Source organism: Planococcus citri, chromosome 1 (assembly GCF_950023065.1).
Source record: "Planococcus citri chromosome 1, ihPlaCitr1.1, whole genome shotgun sequence".
NCBI classification, from domain to species: Eukaryota; Metazoa; Arthropoda; class Insecta; order Hemiptera; family Pseudococcidae; genus Planococcus; species Planococcus citri.
The window spans coordinates 71,547,359-71,573,501 of NC_088677.1; the positions used below are offsets into that span (position 1 = coordinate 71,547,359).

The 26,143-nt window shown below is 34.9% G+C and overlaps 1 protein-coding gene across 12 annotated transcripts in view; it reads left to right on the forward strand.

The window, feature by feature from the left end:
• LOC135849797 (uncharacterized) overlaps positions 1-26,143 on the forward strand; it is a 105,841-nt gene that overhangs the window by 37,281 nt on the left and 42,417 nt on the right. For 11 of the 12 annotated variants that reach the window (XM_065370399.1, XM_065370482.1, XM_065370467.1 and 8 more), the window contains 2 exons: positions 10,714-10,779; positions 19,913-21,581. In XM_065370399.1, coding sequence (XP_065226471.1) covers positions 20,190-21,581 — 1,392 coding nt within the window. In that variant the 5' untranslated portion in view covers positions 10,714-10,779; positions 19,913-20,189. Of the gene's footprint in view, positions 1-6,104; positions 6,580-10,713; positions 10,780-19,912; positions 21,582-26,143 lie in introns of those variants that run through there. The other variant, XM_065370416.1, reaches the window with a different exon arrangement.

Genomic DNA, 26,143 nt, shown 5'->3' on the forward strand with positions numbered 1-26,143 from the left:
GTTAACGATTCTGTTATAAGTAACTGAAATTCCAAATTAATATCTACAGAAGGTGATTGGGCTGAAACCATGATTTAATCAGGAATGGTCTAAACAATTCGCACAGTGAATTAAAGTTTTGATTTTTCTAAAAATTGAGCGGTTTTCTTTTCTTTTTTTTTTTTAACTAGCATTTTCGAGAGTAAAAATTGAAATAGGTAGGTATTTTTTAATAGGTACTCGTAAATTTAGCCCTTACGAATGATTTTCAAATTGATAAGATTTAATGTTGATTTTTCACAGCGTTCGAGTTTTTCTTACTGTTTGAAAGATCAGTGTACCTGTTTTCATAATATTCGCAAAAATTGTTGTGTACATTGTACGTACGTATTCCATTCTTAACAGGTGCAATGAAAAATTCATCATGATCGGTATATTCAGCCGAATATTTTTCTCGTGTTCTCGTTTCACATAAATTACGATTTCTTTGACTTCATAATTCTCAAGATATTTATTTAAAACCTTGATTTTAATCATTCGTTTGATAGTGAGACAATTGTAGTAAACGAGAATTAGTCGAATTCTATCACGAAATTTTGTTGATCGGAGATTCTCGATTGGTAGGTACCTATGATGTTTCTAAAATCTTGTATTATTGGAGAATAAATTAATTTCATTTACCTAAATGAAAAAATTATAGTTTTTAAATTGAGTGTTGAAAAAGTTTCACACGTTTCATATTATGAATCGCCTCGACTGATTTTATGTTTTGATCAATAGTTTATAGACGATTTTTGGCCACAAAATTGGGAAAAAATAGAAAAAAAAACAAAACATTTTTCATGAACAGTTTTTCAGATTTTTAAAAATTTTAGAAAATAATCTAAAGTATCGAATATTTTGTACTTTTTACAATGTAGGTGCCTTAGATTACATTTTCTGATGTACCTATAGCTACCTACCTATCTAAACCTCGTAGGAGTTCGGGACCCGCGAAAAAAATTTCAAATAAATACCTATGTCTCTACGAAGTAAATTTTTTGCCATTCAACCGCAATAAATTGACGCCTGTTGTGCGTGATCGTGATTCATCGGCAAATACATGATAGGTTAGGTATATTTTTCCTTCGATGAGAACCTGGCATGGGGCTATGTATTCAGTCGCTAGAGCTTAAACTTTCAATATTCGTCGCGTGCCGATGAGGTATGAAGTTCATCTGCTGCATGTTTATAAATTTATGTATCTTTTTCCCCATTTTTTTCGATTTTGTAAGTAACAAATACCTACGCAGACTGCAATGTAAAGCTATAGGCATCTGTATTCTGTAGATACTTGGAGATATTGTAATATACTTATACAGCATAGACACCTCGTACCTTCGTTTGTCTTCAGTTTTCATTTTGCTTTTTTACATCGCTGGTGAATAGATTTTATTTTTGATTGCCACTCGATTGCGAGGAAATGCGTAAACGTCCGCTATAGAGTATTGGATTGGGAAGAAATACGTACAGGGTGGTTTCACTTCAGAATCTCGCACTGACCGAACGACCGAAATAAATATCCGGCGCTCAGGTGGAAACCATATTGCGGTTGAAATAACGCTTACGCGTGGTCTCGTGCGGGCTGGAAATGTGTTTCGACGTTTTATCGGCCGCTGGACCATTAATTTCCAATACGAACGGGTTATTTTTTCGCCCATATTCGACGTAATTTTCGATATAAAATGATTTTTTCCATCGTATAATGGGAAGTGTTTTCACGTGGAAATGATCGTTTGCTGGTCGGACTAGGAATGGTTTTGGGAGGATTCAGGGAAAGGAAAATTGCTCGATGTCTTATTAAAATTTTCTGCAAATTTTTTGAAAACTTAAAAAAAATTTAAGGCATGAAAATTAAAAAAAATATTTATATATTTCACGAATGAGTTGAAAGGGAATTGAATAGCATCAGTTTCGTGCACTATAGTAGGTTAAATGTGCGCTCGGTCAAGGGGACGGGGAGTGAGACCACCTGAACTACTTGAAAATATTTTTTTTTTCAAATGCTCATAGTAATGAAGTAATGATATTCCGAAATTCCCCGCACGAAAAAATACAATTCCCCAAAATAAATAGTGAGAGAGTACAACCGAATTTGTGTATATTTCACAGGGTGTCCAACAGTTCTTCCTATCCAGAAAGTCAGGAAAAGTTGTCTTTTTGCCTATATGAATCCTTCTTTTCAAAAAAGTCAGGAAAAAGTCATTCTTTTTGTCCGAAGGTCCTTCTTTTTACCGAATTTTCAAATAAGTTTTTCTTTCAATCAAAATTAAGCGAAAAATGAAAACTCAATTTTTCAGAATTTTTCATTTTTTAAATGTCAAAACAATTATCTAATGTAATAGCAAAAAAGTATAAATTTTGTTAATGAAAACCAATTGATTATCTCCATTGTTTGATGTATTTTCTTGATTATTTTTTTTGTTTATTTTAAAAAAATCATAAATTTTTGAAACTTTTTTTTGGCAATTTTGTGAAGATTAATGGGGGGGGGGGGGCGAGGATCAGTACATTATCAATTTTGAAAATATTCTTCTAAAAGGTCCATCCAATGACATCATTATAAATTTATAAAGATGACTCGACTGATTGAAAAAAGGAATTCCCATGCATTAAAAAAAAACATGTTTAGGTGACTTACATTTTTTTCTTAAAGCTTGCCCATCGTAATAGTGTCACTCTTCCCTACTCTGAGAATGTGAATTGGTTTTATTTTGGGTTGCATTTTTTCACCAAATCTATAGGTACAATAAGTATAGCTAAAACCAAGAAATGTGAAATTATTTTCTTAGAAAAATGTCACTTTTCATGAATCGATTGTCATTTCAAAACAACGAAGTTCCCATTGACCTGCGAGTGTCTGCATAATTTCAATTTTTGCCCAGGGCTACACTTGGAACCACTGAGTGAAAATAAATTCCCCAGAAAAATTTCTTTTTTTCTCAACTAATTTTAATTTAAATTTTTTTTCTAGAAACAGGCGCCCTTTCTCGCAAACTGTACGCATTTGCCCAAATTTTTCTTCAAATTATACAAAAGTTCAACTTTTGCCCAGGTCAACTCATAAAACAAGAACGTGAAATTATTTTACTTAATTCCTGGGAAATTTTTAATTTTTTGTGAATTAAGGGGGTGCTCTACGTTTGTTTGTTTACTTCTTAGCATACTCGCGGGCAGAGATTAGACATTTTTCAAACGCATTTTTTTATTAGTTGGAGATGAAGAAAGTGAATAATTATGAGTGAAAACGTTATTACTGTATTGAAACAACATCATAAAACTTTGAAACAAGCAAAACGATTGAAATATAATGAATTCAGACGATTCTCCATATTCGAGCATTCATTGTCAGTCATCACACCATAATTCTGAAACTACTGCACAGAATTTGATGAAATTTGAATATGTTGTGCAGAAATGAATTCCCGACAACTTGACGTTGCCCTTTTTTTGATTAATTTTGTTAAATCAAAGTTATAGCCATTTGAAATTTTCAAATGGCAATATCTCCAAAAATACAAAGAAATTTGAAAAAAGGGCAACGTCAACCTCTCTGGACCATTTTTATGCACAATATATCCAAATTTCATCAAATTCTGTTCAGTAGTTTCAGAATTATGGTGTGACGACTGACAATGAATGCTCAAATATAGAGAATCGTCTGAATTCATTATATTTTAATCATTTTGCTTGTTTCAAAGTTTTATTATGTTGTTTCAATACAGTAATAACGTTTTCACTCATAATTATTCACTTTCATACTCTCCAACTAATAAAAAAATGCGTTTGAAAAATGTCTAATCTCTGCCCGCGGGTATGCTAGAAAGTAAACAAACAAAAGGTAGAGCACCCTCTTAATTTTTACCTATTTCATAAACTTCTCAATAATGAGGCACATCTATACACGAAAACTGTCAGCATTTGCTTCAATTTTTCCCATTACATAATTATTAAGATATATTTCAAATTTTGCTCAGATCTACTCACGTAACCCAAACGTGAGATTCTATGTTCCATGAATTTGTTTTCATTTTAATAGCTTTTCAAAAAATACAAGGCCTCTTCCCACAAATTTTGTGCATTTTTTTCTCAATGATTCCCATTTATTTATGTCGTCAAAAAACAAAATCATTTTCGTTTCTCCAAATTGGACCTTTCAGGTTGAGAAATGCGAGGAATTTATGACAGCCGCCAGGTCAATGGCCTTTATTGGATGGTGGAATCAGTATTGGAAAAGAGGTAGTTGATACATATAGGACAGCGTATCTAATAGATAGTGAAAGCAGTGAAAAAGTAGTGATTTTAAAAATGGGTAGTGAAAGTATTGAAAAAGTAGTAAATATACCTAGTCAAAAAGGTAGTGAAAAAATGAAAAAAAAGGTTATTTTTGATGAAATTTAAAATTACTTTGTATACAAATTTTATTTCAATTTCTTTGAAAATTTTCAAGTGAAAAATTTGACTTGGTTAATTTTTTTGTTTGTGGAAGAGGGAGGGGGGTCGAGTGGAGAGCTTTCTGAAAATTAGGTTGAAAAAAAGCAGTAAAAAAGTGATGATTTTTTCAGAAAAAATTCCGTTGGATATTTGTACCATTATAGGAGGAGAAATGGGAGTCCTGCTAACATGGATTGAAATTTTACTTTCGCCTACCCTGAACTTCTGCAACTCTGGAGGAATACTTCGCACTTCGCTACTATTTTCTTCATCCGACAGGTCAATGACCTTCACAGGATGGTGGAATCAGTACTAAAGAGGAGGAAGTCGATGTAGACAGAAGGAGAAATAGGAGCAGTACAAACATGAATTTAAATTTTCATTTTTCGACTACTCTGCAGTTCTGGAGGAACACTTCCCTACTACATACGAATACATATATTAAATCGAGTATCATCTTTGTTAAAAATGAAAATTTGCCATTGAACAAAATGTTTGATGACGAAGGGGAAGTGTTAAAAATTTATCTAGAGTACACAAATTTTTTTCAGGGGGTAGCCCACGTTTTTTGAGCAGTCTGGCGGATGAGGTGGTCAAAAGAATTGATGGTTGGTAGAGTGACGGAGAGGAAGGGTGAGGATCATTGCAGAGATTCTCAATGTCTGAGCTGATGGAAGCCCTTTTGCGCGCATTTTCCCTCAAATTCCAAAATTTTCATCTAGATTAATTTTCCAGCTCGAAAGTAGGATTTGATGTCCCTGCCAATGTCTTATAATTAGCTCTAGGCCTATTTATAAAGAAGCTTTGGCTGTATGCCTATTGAAAAGACTCCAGTTGGGGATTCAATTGAAAACCTATCTGATCATTGTCGAGTTGCATCTTCAAATGTAGAATACGAGTTAGCTAGCGGTATATTTCTTTTCATTAAATCCACCAAGCGAGAAGAAAGAATAGCTACGGAAAGAAAGCTGTCTAGAGGGGGTAGAAAAGTACCTAGAACAGGAGCACTTGAAGAGCTTCGTCCGCTTTGTCGACTATAAGACGTAAGTACTCGTACATGGGAATACCCTGAAATGGTGTCGGCATCAGTGTACGATGGCGAAGGTTCTTTCTGCGTGTGTACCCTCTTTATGGCATACATACTACTTAGGATAGGTGGTAGGTACCTACATATGCGATGACGACGACGACGGCGACGAGTTGAACATGGAGTAGCAGCAGTGGTAGGCTATCGATTTTGTGAAGTCGTCGTAGTGGTAGAGAAATTCTCTCTCTCTCGACGTCGTCGGTGAACAACGACGATAATGGATGTCGAGGACAGGCAAAGCCAAGTATACTATGTATACACACGGCAAAGCGTTCTCTCGGCGGCGTTCGTCGTTCTAGAGGCGAAAACCGAGGGTCAATGCGCAACTGTGAGCAGCACACGAGGCACTATACGGCTTCCTCTGTGTGTGCGTTTTTCGTTTTCTATGGTTGGCTGGTTGTTGTTGTGTTCGCAACGCCAACGAGAACGACGACAACGACGACGACGACTTTGCAGAACTACGTCGAGCGCCGACGTACCCATCGCGGCGCGTTCATCGTTCAACCCCCTATATATATTGAAGTGTACTCGGAAGGGTCGCTCACGCTCGCGTTCTATACGAGTATGTACCACCATTCAATAAGGTACACGCCGGTCGTCATCGTCGTTTGCAATATCTGATTCCATGTCGGTCCTCCGAACCTATTTCGCCTACTCTGCTACCACCTTCGCCTTCGCTTTCGCCTCCCTCGAAACACGTGTGTGAGTGCGTATTATGTAGTATATCGGTGTGTGTCTCCAACACCCCTCGTGTGTGCAGCCCGTGGCCGTCGCGTCCTCGTATTGCGTCTCTTCTCCGTATCTCTCTGCGACCATTAATCGCATTCGGACCCGACTGACGATAGTTTGGTCGAGTATTCTGTATCGTTCGCATGCGTTCTCCGGATTTGGATTTGTTTGCGCCTCTTGTTGTGAGGCAATTCGGTGCTCAATTTTAGGGAGAATTCGCGAAGTGTGATTTGTGAATGTGGTCGGAGAAGTTGTTGTGGAGTTTTTGGACTTCTTGAAGAGGTCATTGACCTTTATTCTGCAAATTGCAGGTAATCTTATCCACAAAGAATATGCTTACGATATGCTATTATTTGATAGGTACTTAGGTACCTACACTTCTTTTTGGCGAAGGATCCTACGTTCTTGCTAGATGAATTTTTATTTTGCTGATTATTAAGTACATAACGAATTAATGAATAAATGACTACCTATTCAAGTATGCTATGTAATGTACCTTACCTATTCACTGATGAGAATGATTGGTATATTCGTTCGCCCTCTCTTCGTTTCGGAATATTGTCAAGATGATGGAAGACGAAAAGAGGTGCGGTGGTTTGACCGAAATAATAAAGGGTGAACTTGATAATAATACCTGGAGGGCTGCTGAACGATACCGGCAGACGATTTTGCATAATTACGTGCCTAAAGGCGGCGCGAGAAGCTCTCTAACGATGGGTGGCTGTACAGGGGGTGGTAATTGTTACATTGTACAGTTCCTGTTCTTTCTTGTCGATGTCACGCGTTGCGGTGTGGTACGATTAAGTATGCATTTCATTCGTTATTCGGATGTGTATATTTAATATTTTATTTATTTGGGTATTTATGCGTGTTCGCTCCGAATTAATTTTTCAAATTCGGAATTTTTCTGTTACGTGGTATTTTTTGGTGGCTTGAAAAAACGCTGATTGGGCAATTTTTCTATTGTTGGTGAAATATTGTGGGGAACGTTCGTTCGTCTTCGTCGTGTCAATTTGTAACGTGCTTGTTACTATATAGGATACGAAGAGGTTTTGGAATTTCATATCGATCACGCTTATTGGGAACTTGAGAAGCGGTCGGATGTTCCCATTCTGTCGATTTGAGCGCGGTCTCGGTATCCTATTGCTATCCTATCTGTCGATGTTCTCGATTCGCGTACCCTCGTTCAAATGACAGCTTTGTGTTCTACGTTTAGTTGCTGACGAGTAGAAATCAATATTCGAAGGTTCGCTATACCAACTGCAATATCTTTCTGGTCGTTTTAATCTGATTCCAATTTTCTATACCTCGAACGTACGTATTGTAAGCGTAGGGGTATAGTAGGCCATTGTGTAGAATTTATGGGAACGTACCGTACCTACCTAGTCGTTGTAGGTTTATGGAAGTTGCTTGTTTTGCGGATTTTTTGATGTGTTTACGGGGAGGTGGAGGGAAGTGATGAGATTTGAGTTTGATGGCAATGCAAAGAGAGATTGAATGTAATTTTTAATGACGAGATAATTAATTGCACAATTTCTGAAAAATTATTCGAGGAGTGGGTTACCTTGGTTTTCAAGTCAATAACTGATTTCTTGGATAATTTTGTTTGTAGAGTTTATTTATTTTTCGAATAGAATTTATTTTGGCTACATTATGATTATGAGCATAAATAAAATTGAATTGATCTATGATAATTATTGATGATTGATGAGGTCAGAAATTATCCATCTAAGAACTGATTGCTTATTCAAAAAATCAATCAGTGAAAATGAAAAAATTCAATGAACTTGAGCTTCTTGATTTTTATTCAAAATATCTCAACACCCCTTCCCCACCCAAAAAAAGGAAAATTAATCAAACTTTACAAAATTGGAAAATTTGATTTTCAAAAAATTTTGTTTCTCGGAATTTTTTGCGGGGCTCTTTATTTTTTTGAAATATAAATTATTAATCGTGATGGAAAAGCTCGATTTATTAAATTTTGTCCTTGCAAAAATAGGTTTTTTAGGAAATTAATTTTTTTCATCTCGAATTTTTTGAAATTAAAAATCATTTGTAGCCCCTTCAATTTGCAAGTTGGACAAAAAGTCATAATGGGTGATTTTGTTTATTTTTTAATGTACTATCTCCCCATGGTCGAATGGGATTTGGCTCTCTAGATTTTGAAAACGTATTTTGCCCCTTCAATTTTGAAGATAGGCCACACCTTCACATGTATCCAAATATTGTGTTGTTTTTTTATAGAGAAGGGGTGGAGGAGGGGACTTTGTGTTGGAGATAAGAAAGCCCCGTTAATACAACCGCCAGGGGAACCTCTTCCCTCACCCCTCACATACCCAGTCCACCCCTACACCGCTTATCGATTGATTATCGATTTTTAGGGCATTTTATGATCAATTTTGATTGTAGTATGAATTAAAAAAAAATATTTGTTTGAAAACCAAACTGTAGTGTTGAATCTGTTCTAGGAGTGTATTATTTCGATTATCGATTTTGTAATTCTGATTATCGATATTTTCGACTTGAGTATTTTGAATTCGATTATCGATTTTACTGTATTTTGAGTTCACGAATTCACGATCAAAATTTTTGATTTCAGATTTACCTATGTTGCAATTGTTGCAATATGGGAACAAAAATTATTTTTGTGTGATATCAGAATCGTGAATCAATTATTGGCTTCGATGGGTACGCCTGTTGATCTGCCATACTTACTGATGATAGTGATGATGGATTTTTTGGTAAAATTTTTTATCAAATGTGATCAAGTATCTAAGAAATGATGAAGTAATCTTTGCTTGATTAAATTTGAAACCCAATAAGGTTGTAAATTCAATTGTCGAATTCGCTGCATTGCTAATCGATTTTTTGGGTGATTTTTCGTTGAGTATGCTTATTTAAAAAATTATGCCTCCTGATTAATCGTTGAATTGAATAAAGAAAAACCGAAATTTAAAATTTGATAGTTGATTACTGATTAGATATCTAAAAATTTAAAGGAGATTTATAGCCAATTTCAGATTTTGACTAAAAGAATTAGGAATAATGGAAACTGAAAAAAAAATCGTTACTCTTCGGTCTTTTTTCCAACCCCCCTCCCCCCAAAAAAACCTTGAACAGTCCGGAGTACCTATTTATGGACATCAGCTACATTTTAAAAATATAATCAACAATATAATTTGATCCAACTTCCTGGTTCCTTTAGAAAGTTGAATTACCAGGAAAGAAGTTGAAATTAGGTATTCGTAGCGTCGATGTAACTTTTTTTATTGAAATTTTCCCACGCTCACTAGTGGAAAGCTCGCCAAGAAAAATCCTAATATTAAAATTAAACTAAAATTAACCGCTTATTGTTAATCGAGTTGAGGAAATTCATTTTCGAAAGATAGGAAAACAATGCAAAAGAGTTGAAAAAAGAACAATTTATGCGAAAAAGCTTGTCAACAAATTGAAAAAAATGTATCCCATAAATTCTAAAAGCATTGAAGCTCCACCTAAATATACCTCGTTTGAACATTGCTTTCTTAAGTTTATGTTTGATGATGGGCAGATGGGCTTTTGAATTTCTTCGTCAGTTTGATCAAAAAAATTCCTAGTAGATATGTACTGCGATTCCCCCCCCCCTTCAAAAAATGAAATGAATTATCTTTGGTCATTTTTTTTTTTTTTGGAAAAAGCCCTGCCACATTGAAAAATTTCTTTTAATGAATAGTTTCTTAGTCATGATCATTTCTGTATCACTAATTTGAAATTAAATTACCTATTTAAGTAATATTGAAATAAAATTAATTGAAAAACTAGGATCCAGAACCTCGACGAGAGATTAAAGTCCTAAGACTTTGTAGAATTTTACAGTTGCCATGAATTGGGTTCCAGAATTTTCAAAATTCAAAAAAAATCTGTTCGTACGTATATACAGCGTCAGGACCCTCAATACATCATCTTTTTTTTATTATGATGACAGAGAAAATATTTTCAAAAAGATTATTCATTGGAAGTTACTCAAGTTTTTTTTCACCCATTCAAAACTACAAGCAAAGAGAAAAATACTACATCTGTGGATCTGGGGGTCATAAGCCTTGTGAGGCCCAAATAGAAAATCCTCTTATTCCCAAGTTCTTTTCGCCCCATCATCATTGCAAGGGAATTGACACGTAAAAAACCTTCCCAGAAAAATAAATGGCTGTCGAAAAAAAACTCAATTAAAAATTTTCATCTTCGATGTTTACACGAAAATTTACAGATAATTTTTCGAAGAATTATTGATTTTATATTCCTCTCGATGATTTTTTTCTTTACTCTGGTGATCTCGTATTGCTTATAAAACTGCCATTAGTGATTAAAAAATCTCGGGTTTAGTTCGTAAATTATCGTATAGTTCATCATTAAGTGCAAATTATTCGCTGAATATGATCTAAGAATATTATTTTATTTGGTTTGTTCAGGTTGGAAACCTTCGTATCAAACTACGTATGTTCCTTCATATTCGTGAGAGCAAATGATTTTTAAAGGTACGTATTCATCAGTTTTTATTTATAGTAAAAATAATTTTAAAGCGGAGGGTGGGTTGAGGTAGTTGTCGTTCTGTCGCAGACGGCAGACGTGTACTTAGTTGTGTTTCTGGTGATTCAGCAATACCTACTACATAGTACATACCTACCTATGTGGGAATTCTTCAAAAGTAGAGGGAAATGAACTTTTGTACGATATGTATGGTTAAGTGAGAGGGGTTACCCCCCCTTCTGCTATGTCTCTGAACTCGAAAAATTTCGAGTTTTTTCCTATTATTTAATCAGCTTTATTTCTGGTTTTTGTTTCGATGGTTATGATTTGTGTAAAAGAATGTGTTGATGAGCACTGCACGCGGACTCATCGCGAGATGGGTGATTAATGGGTACAATCGGACGTTATCATCTTATCGAATACATAATATGTGATTGCGTTCGCGTTCTGCTGAAGGTGTAAATGTGATGTGTTACAAAGAGATAGGTTGTTGAGCGTTGTTTACTTGGAAGTGAGATCGGAATATGGTCGTAATTATTTGAAAAAAATTCAGTTTCTTGTTCCGCGAGTTATCATCGATACTCGATAGCGAACTTATATCTTCAGTACGAAGAATGTAACGTCAGTTTTCTTATTATGAGTTATGATTCATGATTTATACGTATCTACATATTTTTTATGTTGAAAAAATACATCGAGAGCTTTTAGTATAAAAAGTCCATTGTCCTTGTACCGGATTTGTACAGATTAATTGGTGCTCTGCTCTCCGCTTGTTGACTCGTGTGAGATAAAGCAGTACTCGTTTGAAGTTTTTTAGTCGAGATTTTTGCCTACGAAATGGACCGACAAACGATTCAGTTATTTTGTGTGAACGAATGTCTTTAGTCTTCTTGGTAACTCGAGCAAATTCTCGCGAAATACGAATCATTTTGAGTACCCCTTAATCCCTGCCGGCCGATGTTTGGTCTTTGGTTCGTCTCTAATTACACCATATGTGCCAATTAAATTAGGCGAGATCTGGTGGAACTGTCTATGTCTGTCTGGTTCATATTATTGAGGAAAAATTTGGCATGGGTGTTTACCTTCGTGTAGAGTAGTGTCTGCCACACCGACCGGTGACCGCATTTGATTTCGATGTAAGAATTATTATTTGGGAAAAAAGGTGAGTTTTGGTACACGTTTCGTGACCTCCTTCGGAATACAGTATAGGCAACATTTTTTATTTTTAACGTTGTATCCGCGATATCTGCGTTCTCAGGTGGTTTTATTTTCATCATCGCGCGCGGTGGGATGAGATGGAGGTGTGGAGAGGTGTTGAAAAATATATCGTCGTAATGTACCTAATGCTGGATAACAGAGCTGATTTCGTGTGGTGTGGGAAAATGAATAATCTGCTTGGTTTCATCACGTGTCGTATTGATTTGTGCAGACTGCGTTGAAACTGGTTGTACGAATGTTTGTATAAGTTCCAGTTCGTAGGCATTTCTGGGAGTCTTTTTTTACGGCTCTCGCTCTGGATGGCCAGATGGGTGTTTTATCGAAATTCGTCCTTGAAATTGTACTAACATGTGTGAAATTCATCGTAGAAGAGAAATTCGAATGAAATATGGAAATATGTGACCAAGTAAACGGGTAATAATTTTTTAAAATTCAATTTTGGATTTTTTTTATACTCTCTGAGTAGCTGAAAAAATTTGAAATTTTTATTCCATTTCTAAAATCTAAGCTAAAATTACAGTTTTGTGGGAGAGAAGGTTTTTTCGTATGGAGGAGTCTGCGAAAGGTAAGAAGGATTAAAGTTGTCTACGGTAAAAATGTCGAATTTCTACATGAAAATTCAGGGTATTTGAAATCGTAGAAATAAAAGTGAGTTATGGGAGTAAAGATTTTGAAACAGAAAACAGGCCGAAGAGAAGACGAGAATTGAATGCCCCAAAATTTTGAAAATCAGTACCTATTGGCTATTTCCTACGTTTTTGAACATTTTGTTGCCACGTTGACTTTTTTAGCTCTAAAACTGGATGAAAGGTTGTGTGCAAATTTTTTTTTTGTTGAAAATTACGAAAATTTGCTGAAATACATAATGTTTGATTAGGCAATAGATTGTAATAAATATACTGATATGAAGCATGAGGGGCTTGAAATGAACTGTGGAAGAGAGGTGTAAATGCTTCTAGTTTTTTTAAAATTTTTGAGGTGCCACAAAATCTTTGCAAGACTGAAAAAATAAATGTGGCAACAAAGTGCACAGAAATGAATAAAATTCTCGAGTTTTTCAAATTTTGAGACATTTCACAGTCCTCTTTCTTTTTAAGTCCACCCCCCCCCCCCCCAAAAAAAAATCATCAAGGCTCTCAAATCATTTTTTCTCGTAAGTAAGTTCGGTAACTGGAGTATGTAAAATTTTTAAGTTTTCAGCCAAAAAAATGGCATTTTGATGGAGTTTTGGAGTTTTGACTTTGACCAAAGCAAAGAATATTAATTTACGAATATTTTTCTTCTAAATATCGTTTTTATACCTAATTGATAATTCGTAACCCCTTCAAATTCGATGTGAAGCAGAAAAGTCATCATTGCAAGATTTACCTCGATAAACAAACTCGTTTGGAATACTTTTCTCCTGCTGACTTGTTCCTTTAATTTTGCAGACAGGCAACTTATTCACGTAAGATGTTTCTTTGGTGGCCACTGCAGCTGGCTTCACAACGTTTCACCCAAAACACTGCATAGATGAGTTTTATTTTGATATTTTTTATCAATTTTTTGTTTGTTTTTTCATATTTTGCCCCTTTCGAGTTTTAGTTAACTCTCTAATGCCCTTAAGATGTTTTTCAAAAATTTTCATGCGAATAGTTGGACAAACACATTATATATTTTTTTTCGTGGTGGTGGTGGTGATGGGAGGAGGGGGGTCGAGCTACATTGTATAAAATTGAATTTGAATCATCATTCAGTTTGTAAAATTGAGGATTCCTCAAGACGAGTATATCGGTTTTAAAAACAAAATTTGAAGTTGAAGATCAAAACACAATAAGATCAAATCGATGAGAATTTGCTGTAAAATTTCATCACTTGAAATTTTTTTCGACTCTTTTGATGTTTTCTCCTCGATTTACAGTTCAAGAACCTTCTAAAACATAGCATTTCATAAAATTGGAATGAAACAAAGTAAAAATTTCACGAGGGGCTTTCGATTTTGAAAACATTTCATTTAGGAATTTTTGGTATTTCGAATGATGTAAAAAAAAACTTTTGATTGTTTCTATGCAACATCAAAATTTTCCAACAGAATTTTTTTTGTGTATAAAAATGATGTCGAATTTTAATTTTTTAATTTGATTTTAAACATTTGGTAATTTTTACATTTTTGTATTTTTTTACCTTCCAGTTCCAAAATGAAATTTTGATTGATTTTCGAAATTTAGGTATGTGCTTTTGCTCTGATGATTATAAAAAATTGTTTCAAATTCAGAAACATTCAAATTTTTTTGATGTTGAAAATTTACAAATACCTAAATACCTATCAAATTTCTTCTGAATTTGAAAATTTTGAATTGAAATTTTTTGAAATCTAAATTTCAGTTTGACCTTAATGTGAGAAATTTTTTGTGAGATGTCGAAATTTCCCAAAAAAGGTGATTGAAATTCTGTGTTTATAAATTTGTTTTTGTAGGTTCTTCTAAAAAAAAAAAAAAAAATAGGAGGGGTATCACAACCGAATTTTTTAGACCGACAGCTCGCACGAAAATATTTTCGAAATCTATCCAGTATCCACTGAATTACTCCGAAGTGTTCAAGAGGACATTTTTTTGCCATATCGCTGCTGTTTATCTATCTCCTAATTTTTACCGTCGACAAAAATCTTGATTCTTGTGTTTCTATTCAATTTTTGCCTGCATCAGCATCAGCAAATTCGTCGAATTAAAAATTCTCATTCAATTTTGCACGACTTGTGCATCGGTAATACAAAATTTTTTGTTTATAAAACATTACTTACTCGTTGAAATAATTATTCGAATTTACGTGCATATAACTTTGAGAGCAACAGCACGTTTATCGGTTCAATGTAGTGCGAGGTATTTGATGATAAGAACGATAAATATAAAGTTTACGATATAGGTCACGTATATAAACTATACATAAATAGTGACGAAAATAATTGACAAATTGATAAAGAAGTGTCGATTGTATTGCTGTTTGATTTTTTGAAGGTATCGTTTTGTAACTTATTAACTAGACCGAGAGTGATTAGAAGGCGAAGGAAAGGGCGAAGGGAAACATTATTAGAAAGAATTGGACTGCGTTAAATACATAAGAGATGATACGGGATGGACTACGAACTCAGCTAAGGCTCAGGTTATCTCCGGGCCCATTCGTGATTACAGAAAGAAAAAGAGTACATCTCGTCGCAATCGCTGTTTGAACGAAGAAGCGAACGTAACTCGAGAGACCGCGAACAAACAAAAATCTGTCGCTGTGGGACTTGGAGCAACGTACCAGAAGGTTTTGATGAATTTATAGTAAGATGACGAGCTATGTATAGTAGACCATTAGCGAGAGTTTGGAGGAGATAACAGCTGTAAATCAGAACGACTTTGGAGAAGAACGCAGCTGGTCACTAATATTTCGAGGTTTTAGGCTGAATCTGAAGGATTGAGAGAGATAGAGTGACGATGTCGACTTGTGTGAGAACGTTGGCAAGATACAGCGACGATAGCGTACCAATATAACAAGATGGTGTTGTATGTCGTATTGGTAGGTATCTGGTTCCTTCTGAGGTTGTAGTTTAGTTTAGTTTACGGTGATCTTCCTTTTGTAGCAGTTGTCTTCTTATTTCAAAGAAGATGAATTGCGAAACATGCAAATAGGTATGAGGTACGACGGTTTTCTCTTTTCTACGTCTTCTGCATATACCTACCTAATTGTATGTAAACATAACCACCTAATTTTTAACAAGTGTGTAGACGAGCTTTCGCGATATTGCGTCATTTCCATCTCTTCTCATCCTCAGATCCAATTTGAAACTTGACTTAGCTTTCAGTCGAGGTGGAGCCAATCGAAATAAGTACATCGCGTTAGCGGAAAATTACCACATCGCGACGTTATTTCACCTTGATCGCTGACAAGGTTCGCTTCACTAAAAAACAGATTTGCGCTTATACTTATCTCGAAATCGAAAGCGGGAATGCTGGCAATAGGCGCTAGGCAGGCGGATGTCTTTCACATCTGCCATCGTCTTATATTCAAACGCACGATCTCGATGGGCAAATGGAATGGAATGGATGGAGTATTTGAAAGATTTAGAACACGAACCGTCGTAAACCGCTGGAAGTCCTCGGTTTCAATGGCGATCGTCCGTATACGATCACTTGTTTCGTATTCGTATAAGTTTAGCATCCTTGGAAACGGTACGAGCCAACGATTTCCAAACCGGTTGCCGTGTTTGCGGTTCTTCTCTGTCGAAAATGACGACCGCGCTTTATTGGCTTTGTATGGTATTATTTTTCTCGTCGACGTCTTCTTCTTGGTTGTTGTAGCAAAGTACTATGATCGATTCCTCATGCGTGCCAGGAAATTGTTTGTATGAGAATGTGCGATCATCCGAGAGCCGCAGTCGAAGAACCATGTTTGCGTTCGACCTCAAATTATAGTGGATAGAGTAGATGAGAAATACTCATTGTTAGTCAAAATGTTAAAACGCAGATGAACTGGTGTTGAGGAAGTTTACAGAACAGATGCTGCAGGGATGTTGAAAAACTGGTATTGGAAGTCTGAGATGGATAAGAATACGATGTTGAAATGATGGAAAGGTGTTGGGAAGTTGTTTTGTATTCAGATGTTTAGATGTCTTCGCCTTATTTTTTGTTTTATTTTCGAAAGATTTCTCGAAAAAATTGTCTGAAACTTGGTGGAAATATCGAAATACATACATAATCTTTGAAAATGGCATAAAAATCACTCAACTTTTGTAACGATGCTTTCCATGTTATAGAAATTGGCAAAGATGTGGACATTGTTTGAGGGAATAATAGGTACCTACTATTCATACAAAATTCCAGTTTTTTTCGTTCCAGAATTCGCTTTGGAATTTGAGGAAAATTCATTCAAATTTAATAAGAAAAGTTCAAAATTTCAAAATTTGGGTACCTCGAGAAAATTTTGTTTCTGCGTTGACTTTTCTATAGCTCTGAAATTAGATAAGAGGATGTAAGTATACCTGAAAATTTTTAAAAACTACGAAAATTCGTCACATTCGAAAATTGTTCTCAGAAAGAAGGTTTAAATAATCTCACATTTTTTCAACATTTTTGGTACGTCGAAAAATTTTCCTAGAATTGAAAAAGTCAATGCGAAAACAAAGATGTTTAAAAAATGAACGAAGCCCTGATTTTTCAATTTTTGGGACATTTCGACTTCTTACTTCCACTTCTTTCTTCCAGATTAAGTATCCAACTTGATTTTTTTAGTCGAAAAAATTGTCGCTTTTGGCAAAATTCGCTGCAGTTTTAATTTTTTTCGAAAATGTTGGTAAGCTCAAATTCCTTTATAGGGACCCCTTGAGATGAATTTGTTTTTGCAGTTCGCTTCTTATTTATTTTTTTGATTTTTGAGATACCGATTTTCAAAATTGTTAGTTTGTCTCAATATCTTGAAACTTTAAATGTGAGTGGACTGGAAAATATACCTAAAGGTCTTCGTGTCTTCAATTTTAAAGACAAAAGATGCTTAAAATTTGAATGATCCTTTTAGTCAGGTGATAACTACAGTTGAATTTTAAAAATAAGAGCTCCCCCCCCCCCCCAATGAAAAAACCATTAAAATCATTGAAAGTTAACAAAAATTGCTGATATTTTAATAAAAATTAAACAAAATGTCTGCAGGAAAAAAGTGTTGAAAACTCGTCAAAGTGGTGTAAAAACTTTCAAAAAAAGCATTAAAATCATCAAAGTTTATTACCAAAAACTGCTGATGTTTCAGTAAAATTTGCCCAAAATGCACAAAAAAGTGTTTCAAAAGCTGCCAAATTGATCTAAAAACCCTCTAAATAAGCATTAAAATCACTAAAAATTACCACAAAACTTCAAAAATTTCAAGGAAAGTTGCTCGAAATCCTGTCAAAATAACGTAAAAAACATTGAAAAATATCAAAAATTACTAAGATTCTAATGAAAGTTGCCCAAAATGCATGAAAAAGTGTTCAAAGTGTTTCAAAATGAAGTAAACATGAAAAAAAAATTGAAAATTATAACGAAACAATGCAATTTTAACCACGTGATAAAATGGTGTAAAAACTGTAAAAATTTGAAAATCACCAAAAAGTGCTAAAACGTCAATGAAAGTTACCGAAAACGTATAAAAGTGTTCAAAAGTGCATCGAGAAGTAGTAAAAAACACTAAAAAAATTAAAATTACCAAGAAATTCGATTTCGAAAAAATTTGCCAAAAATGCAAAAAAAAGTGTTGAAAAAACTTGTTTAAAAAACGTAAAAATTGTCAAAAATACATGAAAATTACCAAAGATTGTTTAAAACTAACAAAATTTCTGCAAGATTTGCCAAAAATACACGAAAAAGTTTCCAATGATATAAAAATACCGAAAAAATAACATTAAAATCACTGAAAATTAACAAGAAATGATAGAAATTTAGTGATTAGAGGCCAAAAGAGTATGAAAAAAATATTAAAATAAACCTCGTATACTTAATGCTGTAAAAACACCCAAAAAAGCAATCAATCGCTAAAAATTACAAAAATACATAATTAAAATTTTAGTACAATTTTTCCAAAATGCACAAAAAAAAACTAGGTACTGAAAATGGCGTTCAATGATGTAAAAACACAAAAAAAAAGAGCATTATAGTATCAATAGAAATCACCAAACAATGGCGAAATTTCGTCATTTTTTATAGATTTTTTACTTGTATGCATTTTTGACAATTTTTACGAAATTCTTACATTTTGTGTTTGTTTTTAATTTTTAGTGATTTTTCTGTTTTTTTCCTAGTGTTTTTATGTAATTTTAACTTATGTTTCTAACTTTTTCAAGTAGGTATTTTTGACCAATTTACCTGAATTTGTTTCATTTTTTGTCGATCTATAGTATTTCTGACAAATTATTGTTCGAAAGTTCTTATCGTTGCTAAGTCTGAATTTGGAAAAACGAAAAAAGGGACAGAAATTTTCACGTTTCACGATGCTTCCCAATCAATTGAATCGTTCCAAGTTTCGATACGAAAGCGTATCTGGGGGGGAGGGGGGGAGTGTCGAAATGAGCCCTTCTGAGGTGTTTTTCCTCGTAGACTTTTTTTCTTAGATCTGCTTTTGCTCCCCCTCCCATTCATTTGGTGATTTCAAATATTTTGTTGGATCTTCCATCAACCTATGGAGTCAGATTTGACAATACTGGGTAAAGTTACCAGTTTCCTTCTGTTTGCCTAAACCATCTCGAATAAAGAGTATAATACCTATATGCATTCAAAGAATACCTTCATCTCGACTACAGGTAGTAGGCACTCTGCAAAAAAAATCTCTTGGGCAATACGATAGGTTAGTTGGCCAAGAGCTGGCCGCGAATACTCACTCTATTATTGGCATCGCGAATGTGAACGAAGAAGAAAAGGAAAAAGAGAGAAACGAATACGACGTGGCGGCGGCGTATAATTCATTTGGCTACGATCGTCCGTACCGCTGCCATCGCTGCCGCCGCCGCGACGAATGTGTGATAATGTGAGCATGTGTGGGTAAAGCATTAAGTAAGTCCAAAGTACCTATGCATACGTATGAAATGAAAGATGTCACAGTCACATGAACGAACGTTTCGTTTCGCAAGGTCGTACAAATATTTATGTAAATATTTTGACACGGTGGTGTATACGATTTGAAAAACTATCCCATGTCCGTCGAGTGGCCCGAATAACTACATAGTATAGTAATCCTATAGCTTTTATTTTTTTGGGGAAAAAAAGAAGGCAGAAAATGTAGAAAACGTAGTAGTTCAATTCGATATTTGTGTGGCAAATTCATTGCATTTCATTCTTGTTGTAGAGAACTAACTTTATGACCTTATAATACATTCGTCGATACCTACTCGTAGCTTGTAAACATGACGAATAATTAGTTCGTTTGATTGTCTTTTTACAGTGAGAGAAGAAACGAAGAACCATTGTGATCGGTACAGCTACTTCGATCGGAGTATTTGGATTGGTGGTGGTGGTTGACCCTGCTGCTGTCTGCTTCATCCATCATCAACGTCAACATCAACATCAGCGCCATCGCATTACCTACTCGATACTCGACTCGCTGTACCCACATCTGCGTACGTTACGTAATAATATCATCTAGCAAACGTACTAGTACATTTAATACCGTCACGTCGTCGTAAAGATAGTGAAGAGAAGAGTACAGCTACGGCTACAGGATGTCGTCGTATCCGCCATCTATGGTTCATAAATCCGGCAATAGGCTTGTAGTACGCAGCGTAGTCAGCGGCGATAAACTGTTCGGTACGTCGGAGGAGACCGAAGACGAAACGTCCATCGGTAACGGCGAAGTGACGATTAAACGCGCCGGCGCTGGCGTCGTCACCGCTGACGAAGCTCTGTCGCCAGAATGCAGCGTCGTCGTCGACCAAGACGAAGAATTGCCGCAATGCAAGGTGAAACGTAACTACGCCTGTTCGTCTTGCAGCTATTACACGCAGAACCCGCGATACTATTTGCATCATTTGAAAAACGTACATAAGGAAAAAATACGTATCTACGAATGTCCGCACTGTTTGTACGCTTCGAAACACAGTCAAAAGCTGCAAAGGCATATACACATGGTCCATGTAATGGGCAAACGTAAAATGCTAATTAAAGCCAAAAGCTCGCCAAACAGAAAGAACCCTTCAACCGGCGGCGGTATTGGTAAAACCAGCGCTATGGTCGCGATGCCAGAGCTGACCGCTACTTTGCTTAGTATGTCCCGAGAGGACGATAAAAAACCCTGCGAACCGGTCCACCGCCAGCTGCCGGATGACGACGATCTGACTTCATCGTCGGCCGCAGCAACGGTGACCGCGATCGCCGATGAAACCGAAATGAGCGGCGGAGGCGACGACGGCGGTGATTTCAGCGCCGGTTCTATTACTCCTGTTGCCGAAATCCGAGAAGAAATTACCAACGAGTCGCCGTCGTTCGCCTCCGGCGCCGGTGCCGCCGACGTACCATTGAAGTGTTCGCTATGCCCGTTCTCTAGTCGTAATCCGAATCTAGTCACACGTCACGAACGTCTAGTCCATCTGAAAAAGAAATTCTACCGGTGTACGAAATGCGACTACATTACCCACATGAAAGCTCGATTCACCAAACACGTGAAATACCATTCGATGCCGATGATCAAATGCGACATGTGCGATTTTCGTACGCCCTACAAATGGAACCTAGACCGCCATAATAAGAATCATTTCGCCAACGGCGCCTTCAAATGTTCCCAATGTAACTTCACCGCCGATATCAAGCAGAGCTTGACCGTGCACGAGATGAACCACCACGTGCCGCCGGTCAATCAAAACGGCGCAGCCGGAATGACCATACCGACGCCGGCGAAACGACGTTGCCGCGTCGGCGCTTCCGATATTATCGCCAAACAGCAAGAAAATGCTGCCAACAGCATCGATCCGGATCTAGACGATCTCGAATTACTCAGAATGGAAAGAGAAAGTTTACCAAATGCTGATACCGCGAACGCGAATACCAATGGCAATGCGAACGCGATCAACGTCGATACTTCCGCCGATGCACTAGTCGACGAACCTGCTGCCGCACAGGTAAATACCTTACCAGATTGCGTTGTTTTTTGCTGCTTTTTTTCCACCTTGCTTAGACATTCTTAATACCTATGTATGGACTGATGTAGTTGGTAGGAATCGGTAGGTACACCTAGGTACCTTAGTTTGCGAACTTGTGACAGGTGTTTTGTGCTTTGGCGATGCTCACGCTAGTGTGTGACTATATGAGCGTCGTCGTCGACTCGTCGTGGGTCTTCGTGAATACTGAGTACCTAGGTCAGTTGACGAAGAAAGGAACGGGATATACTGGCATACCTTCCACTAAATGATTACCATTTCCTCCCTTTTTTGGTGAATTTTTTTCGCCAATTTTCCAAGTTATTTAAAGTTGAGGAGAGAAGGTGTATGCTGAATGGGCGGAGGAGGTGGTCAGATTGCTTGTATGTACATACTTGAGAAAATTCCATCCAAAGGATATTCAAGTTGAATAAAATACCAGGTTTGGTTGTCAATTTTTCAAAGTAACCTTCCTTGAGAAAAGGAGAAGTGGAGAAGAGGAGGAATTGTAGATGATTTCGCAATGACGTAAAAACTTGTAATTCTCTGATTGAATTAATTATTGATTTCTCAATTTTTTACTTTTCCAAAAATTAAGTAATCGTTTGCTACTATTGAACTGATTTTATTTTTCGCCAAAAATTGATGAAGAATATGGTTTTTTAGTGTGCGTAGCACACTATTGGTTTCGCTTTGAGAAATTGAAATTTCAATTGCAATGAATGTTCTCTTAAGCTATCCAACCGTTTTTTGTACCTATTGGACACCATTTGAGAATCATTAAGGCGGAGGGTATAGATTTATTTTCATTCAATTCGGATGGGTAATTGCTGAGTAATTGCAATTTTAGTTCATTATTTTAATGCATTAAATCCTAAAAAAGGGAAAAGGGGACTTGTAGAACACCTGCCGCTCATTGTACCCTGCTATACCCCCAGTCTATTCCATCACCAGCTGTGTTTCATTGTACCCTGTTACACCCCCGGTCTGTTAGCTGTAAATTCCAAGTGGGAGTGGTTTGGTGGGGCATTTACCAAACAAATATATTATTTTAATGCCCTAACCCTCGTAGGGAATTGGTGGCTGAGTGGATAGGGCATGTAGGTAGGAATAGGAAATTTAGGGACCCAGGTTCGAATCCCCGTGAGGTAAGTAGGTAGGTGACAGATTTTTCCTAGGAAAATTGGATAGGTAAATGCTTTGGAGTTACTACCTATGTAGTACATGATAATGGGGCAAAAATAATGCTGAAATTGAGTTATGAATTATATCATTTGCTAAATAATGCTGAAATTGAGTTATGAATTATGATATCATTTGCTAACTAAAAATTCATTTCATTAATTTTTTGTTTACCTATAGCCATAAGTATAGTAAGAATTGCCTTGACATGAATAATTGTTAACTTTTTACTTATAATTTAAAAATTACTTCAAAATGAGTAATTAAACTAATTTTTGTACAATTGAAACATGTAATTTTTATTATCATGATTTAGTAAAAATTATTAAAACAAAATGATTTTTACTATTGGTACCTATAGCAAAATTTATTAAAATGATAATTTTTACTATACGAGTACAGTAAAAATTATTGAATGGGATCTGGTACTTAATTGTGCTAAATACCAGTATTTAGTTAAATTTTTTTGTAAAAATTACCCATATTTTTTTCGTGTAATTTAGAGGCAATTCAAATTCTTAACATATTTTATAACATTTAATTCTTAATTTAGAATAAAAAGCAAGTTCTGAAAGTTGGTTTGAAAATTTATAAATTTGAAGACAATGGAAATTCTAAAAAAAATAATATGAAAATTTGTATTTAGAGACGCCGAGAATTCCAAAAATTGATTAAAAGTTCTGTAAGTTGCAGATAATGTGAACTTGAAAATTATATGAAATAAGTACTGTAATATTTATGAACAAGATGAGAATTCTGAAAAATTGGAGGCAATGTAAATTCCAAAAATTGAGTAAACGTTTTACAATTTGTGGACAATATGAACTTGAAAATTGAATTTGAAATTTTTTAATTTAAAGACAATATAAGAATTCTGAAAAATTATTCAAAATTTGACTATTTAGAGGCAATGTGAATTCTAAAAATTGATTGCAAATTTCCTAACTCAGCAGCAATGCAAAATTCTGAAAATTTATTGAAAACTTTATGAAATTGTAGCGATGGGGAATTCGGGAAATTGATTTGAAATTTTGTAAATTTTAAAACAATGCAAACTATGAAAAACAACTAGAAATTTCTTAATTTAGAAGCAATACAAGCTTATAAATTATTCTGAAATACCTATTGTAATTTGGAAAATATGAAAACACTGAAAAACAATTATTATTTTGAAGCAGTGAGAGTTTCAAAACTTCTCATTACTGTGACATGGTTGATTCACTTATGCACTATCTAGATGTAATAACGGTTATAGCTGTAGAAAAGGCAGCTAGCTACGCACACTTTGCAGCTAAGCTTTGCTTAGCTGTCTAGTTTTTTTTTTTTTTAATTTTCAACCTTCCAGAGCAACGTTTGAGGTCTTTAATTCATTTTTTTAAAATTTTTGGATATCAGTGTAGTATAATTATGAGCGAACATTCTTCTTGGAAATTCAGGATTTTCCTCAATTTTCGTCAAAAGATTACCTATGTTGATTTTTAAAGCCAAATTTACATTATGCTGACAGAAACAAAAAGCATCGTTGACAGAAATTTGCTGTAAAATTGTATCCGCTGAACATTTTTTGATGGTCCATCTCAAATCTTTTTTTTTTTTGAGAACTCCCCCCCCCCCCCCCTAAAAAAATCGAATGCTTCAAAATGCAAAATTTCGTGGTGAAATAAACAAATAATTGATAAAATACGCTGAGGTTGGTACAGTTTATTAAAAATTTGTAACATCAAAGTATCAAGAACTGGTAGATAACATTGATTCAAAATTTAGTGAAACACCCCCCCCCCTCCCTCACTCCGAACAAAAAATGTAAAATCACAAAGGGTTTTGATTTTGATAAAATTTCATTTTGGAAGTCTTTGGAAATTCGGTTGAAGTATTAAAAACTAATGCTGTTTCTAATGCAGCATTGGAATTTTTCTGCAGAAAAATTTTCAGTTCAGATGACTGCTGTATTTGTAAGGAAAATGTAGCCTTATGAATTTTAATTTTATTTACGTACTGGGTATAATTTCTTTCTGAAATTGAATTTTTTCAAATTAAAAATTTGATTGTTCAAAGCAGACATTTTTATTTTTCAAATTCAAAAACATTAAAATTTTGTTAATTCTTAAAAATGTTTTAAAAAATTCATATTACCAACGTTCTTTAAAATTAAAATTCCCAGTTGAAATTTCGTCAAAATTGAAAAACTTGACATTATTTTTATTGTATTTTATTCTAATTTTGTTGCGTTGTAAAAAATTTTCCTCGTCAGTCGTCGAAGTTGTTGAAAAAATGAATTGAAATTTTGTGTTTTGGAAGCATTACATTTTTTCTGTGAGCGTCTTGTAAAAAAAAACCAAGAATTTCTTAGCTGATGAATTTTATTGCAAATTTTTAATCAACTGGGCATTCTGTAAATTTTGCTTTGAAAATCAACATAATATTTTGAAGAAAATTGATGAAAATCTTCAATTTCCGCGAACTCTCATGATTTCTCAGTTGGAGTTTATGTCGGAAAAAATTGGTCTCCAAAAAGTCTGTATTATTAAAGATTCCAAAAGATGGAAGTGGATCTTTTGATCAGATTCTAGTTGAAAAATTCCAAACCTCAAAACCTTACGTTGGATGATCAGTTTGAACCATTCCAAACAATACTCGACCTCTTTCCATCATTTTAGGACGTACGGGAAAATATTCAATGAATTTTTCGTGCCAAAGAGTACACTTCTCCCCCTTTTCGTCTAAAATTTCAATAAACTTCAATTTTTTTGGTCAATTCACTTCAAAAATGATCTTGAAATTGTGATATTAGTAGTCCAAATTCAAGAAGGCGCTATATTTGAATCATTTGAAAATTTTTGAAATCTTTCCTTGAGGTAATTTGACCATGACTTTATTTGATTCTCTTAGATTTAAAAAAGAAAAAAATTGAAAAACTGTCCAATTTTGAAAAAAATGGCTGATTTTTTTTTGTTGCGAACTTTTATTATCAGATGCTCAAATTTTATCAAAATATTCGTCAAATTATTTAATTCAATTTTGTCATTTTATACAATCAAGATTTATGATTAACCACTTGTTCATCTATGACATTGCTGGTATTTTTAGTGTGATTTTAAACTAAATCCTTTAGAATCTGTGAACTTGCATTTTATTGTTATTTCTTTCGTCACTGATTTTTGAAGTTTTTTTAGCCTTTGGATGAGTGTTATTTCCAATTGCCAATGATTCCTGTGCCTTTAATCATAATTATAGAAAATATAAAAACATTTTATACACCACTCTAACGCAGTAGAAGACATAGCAAAGGGATAAACTCGTTCTCAAGAGCGAAGAAAGTAATTAAAAGACATCCTGTTCAGTTTTTTTCTCATTTTATCTTG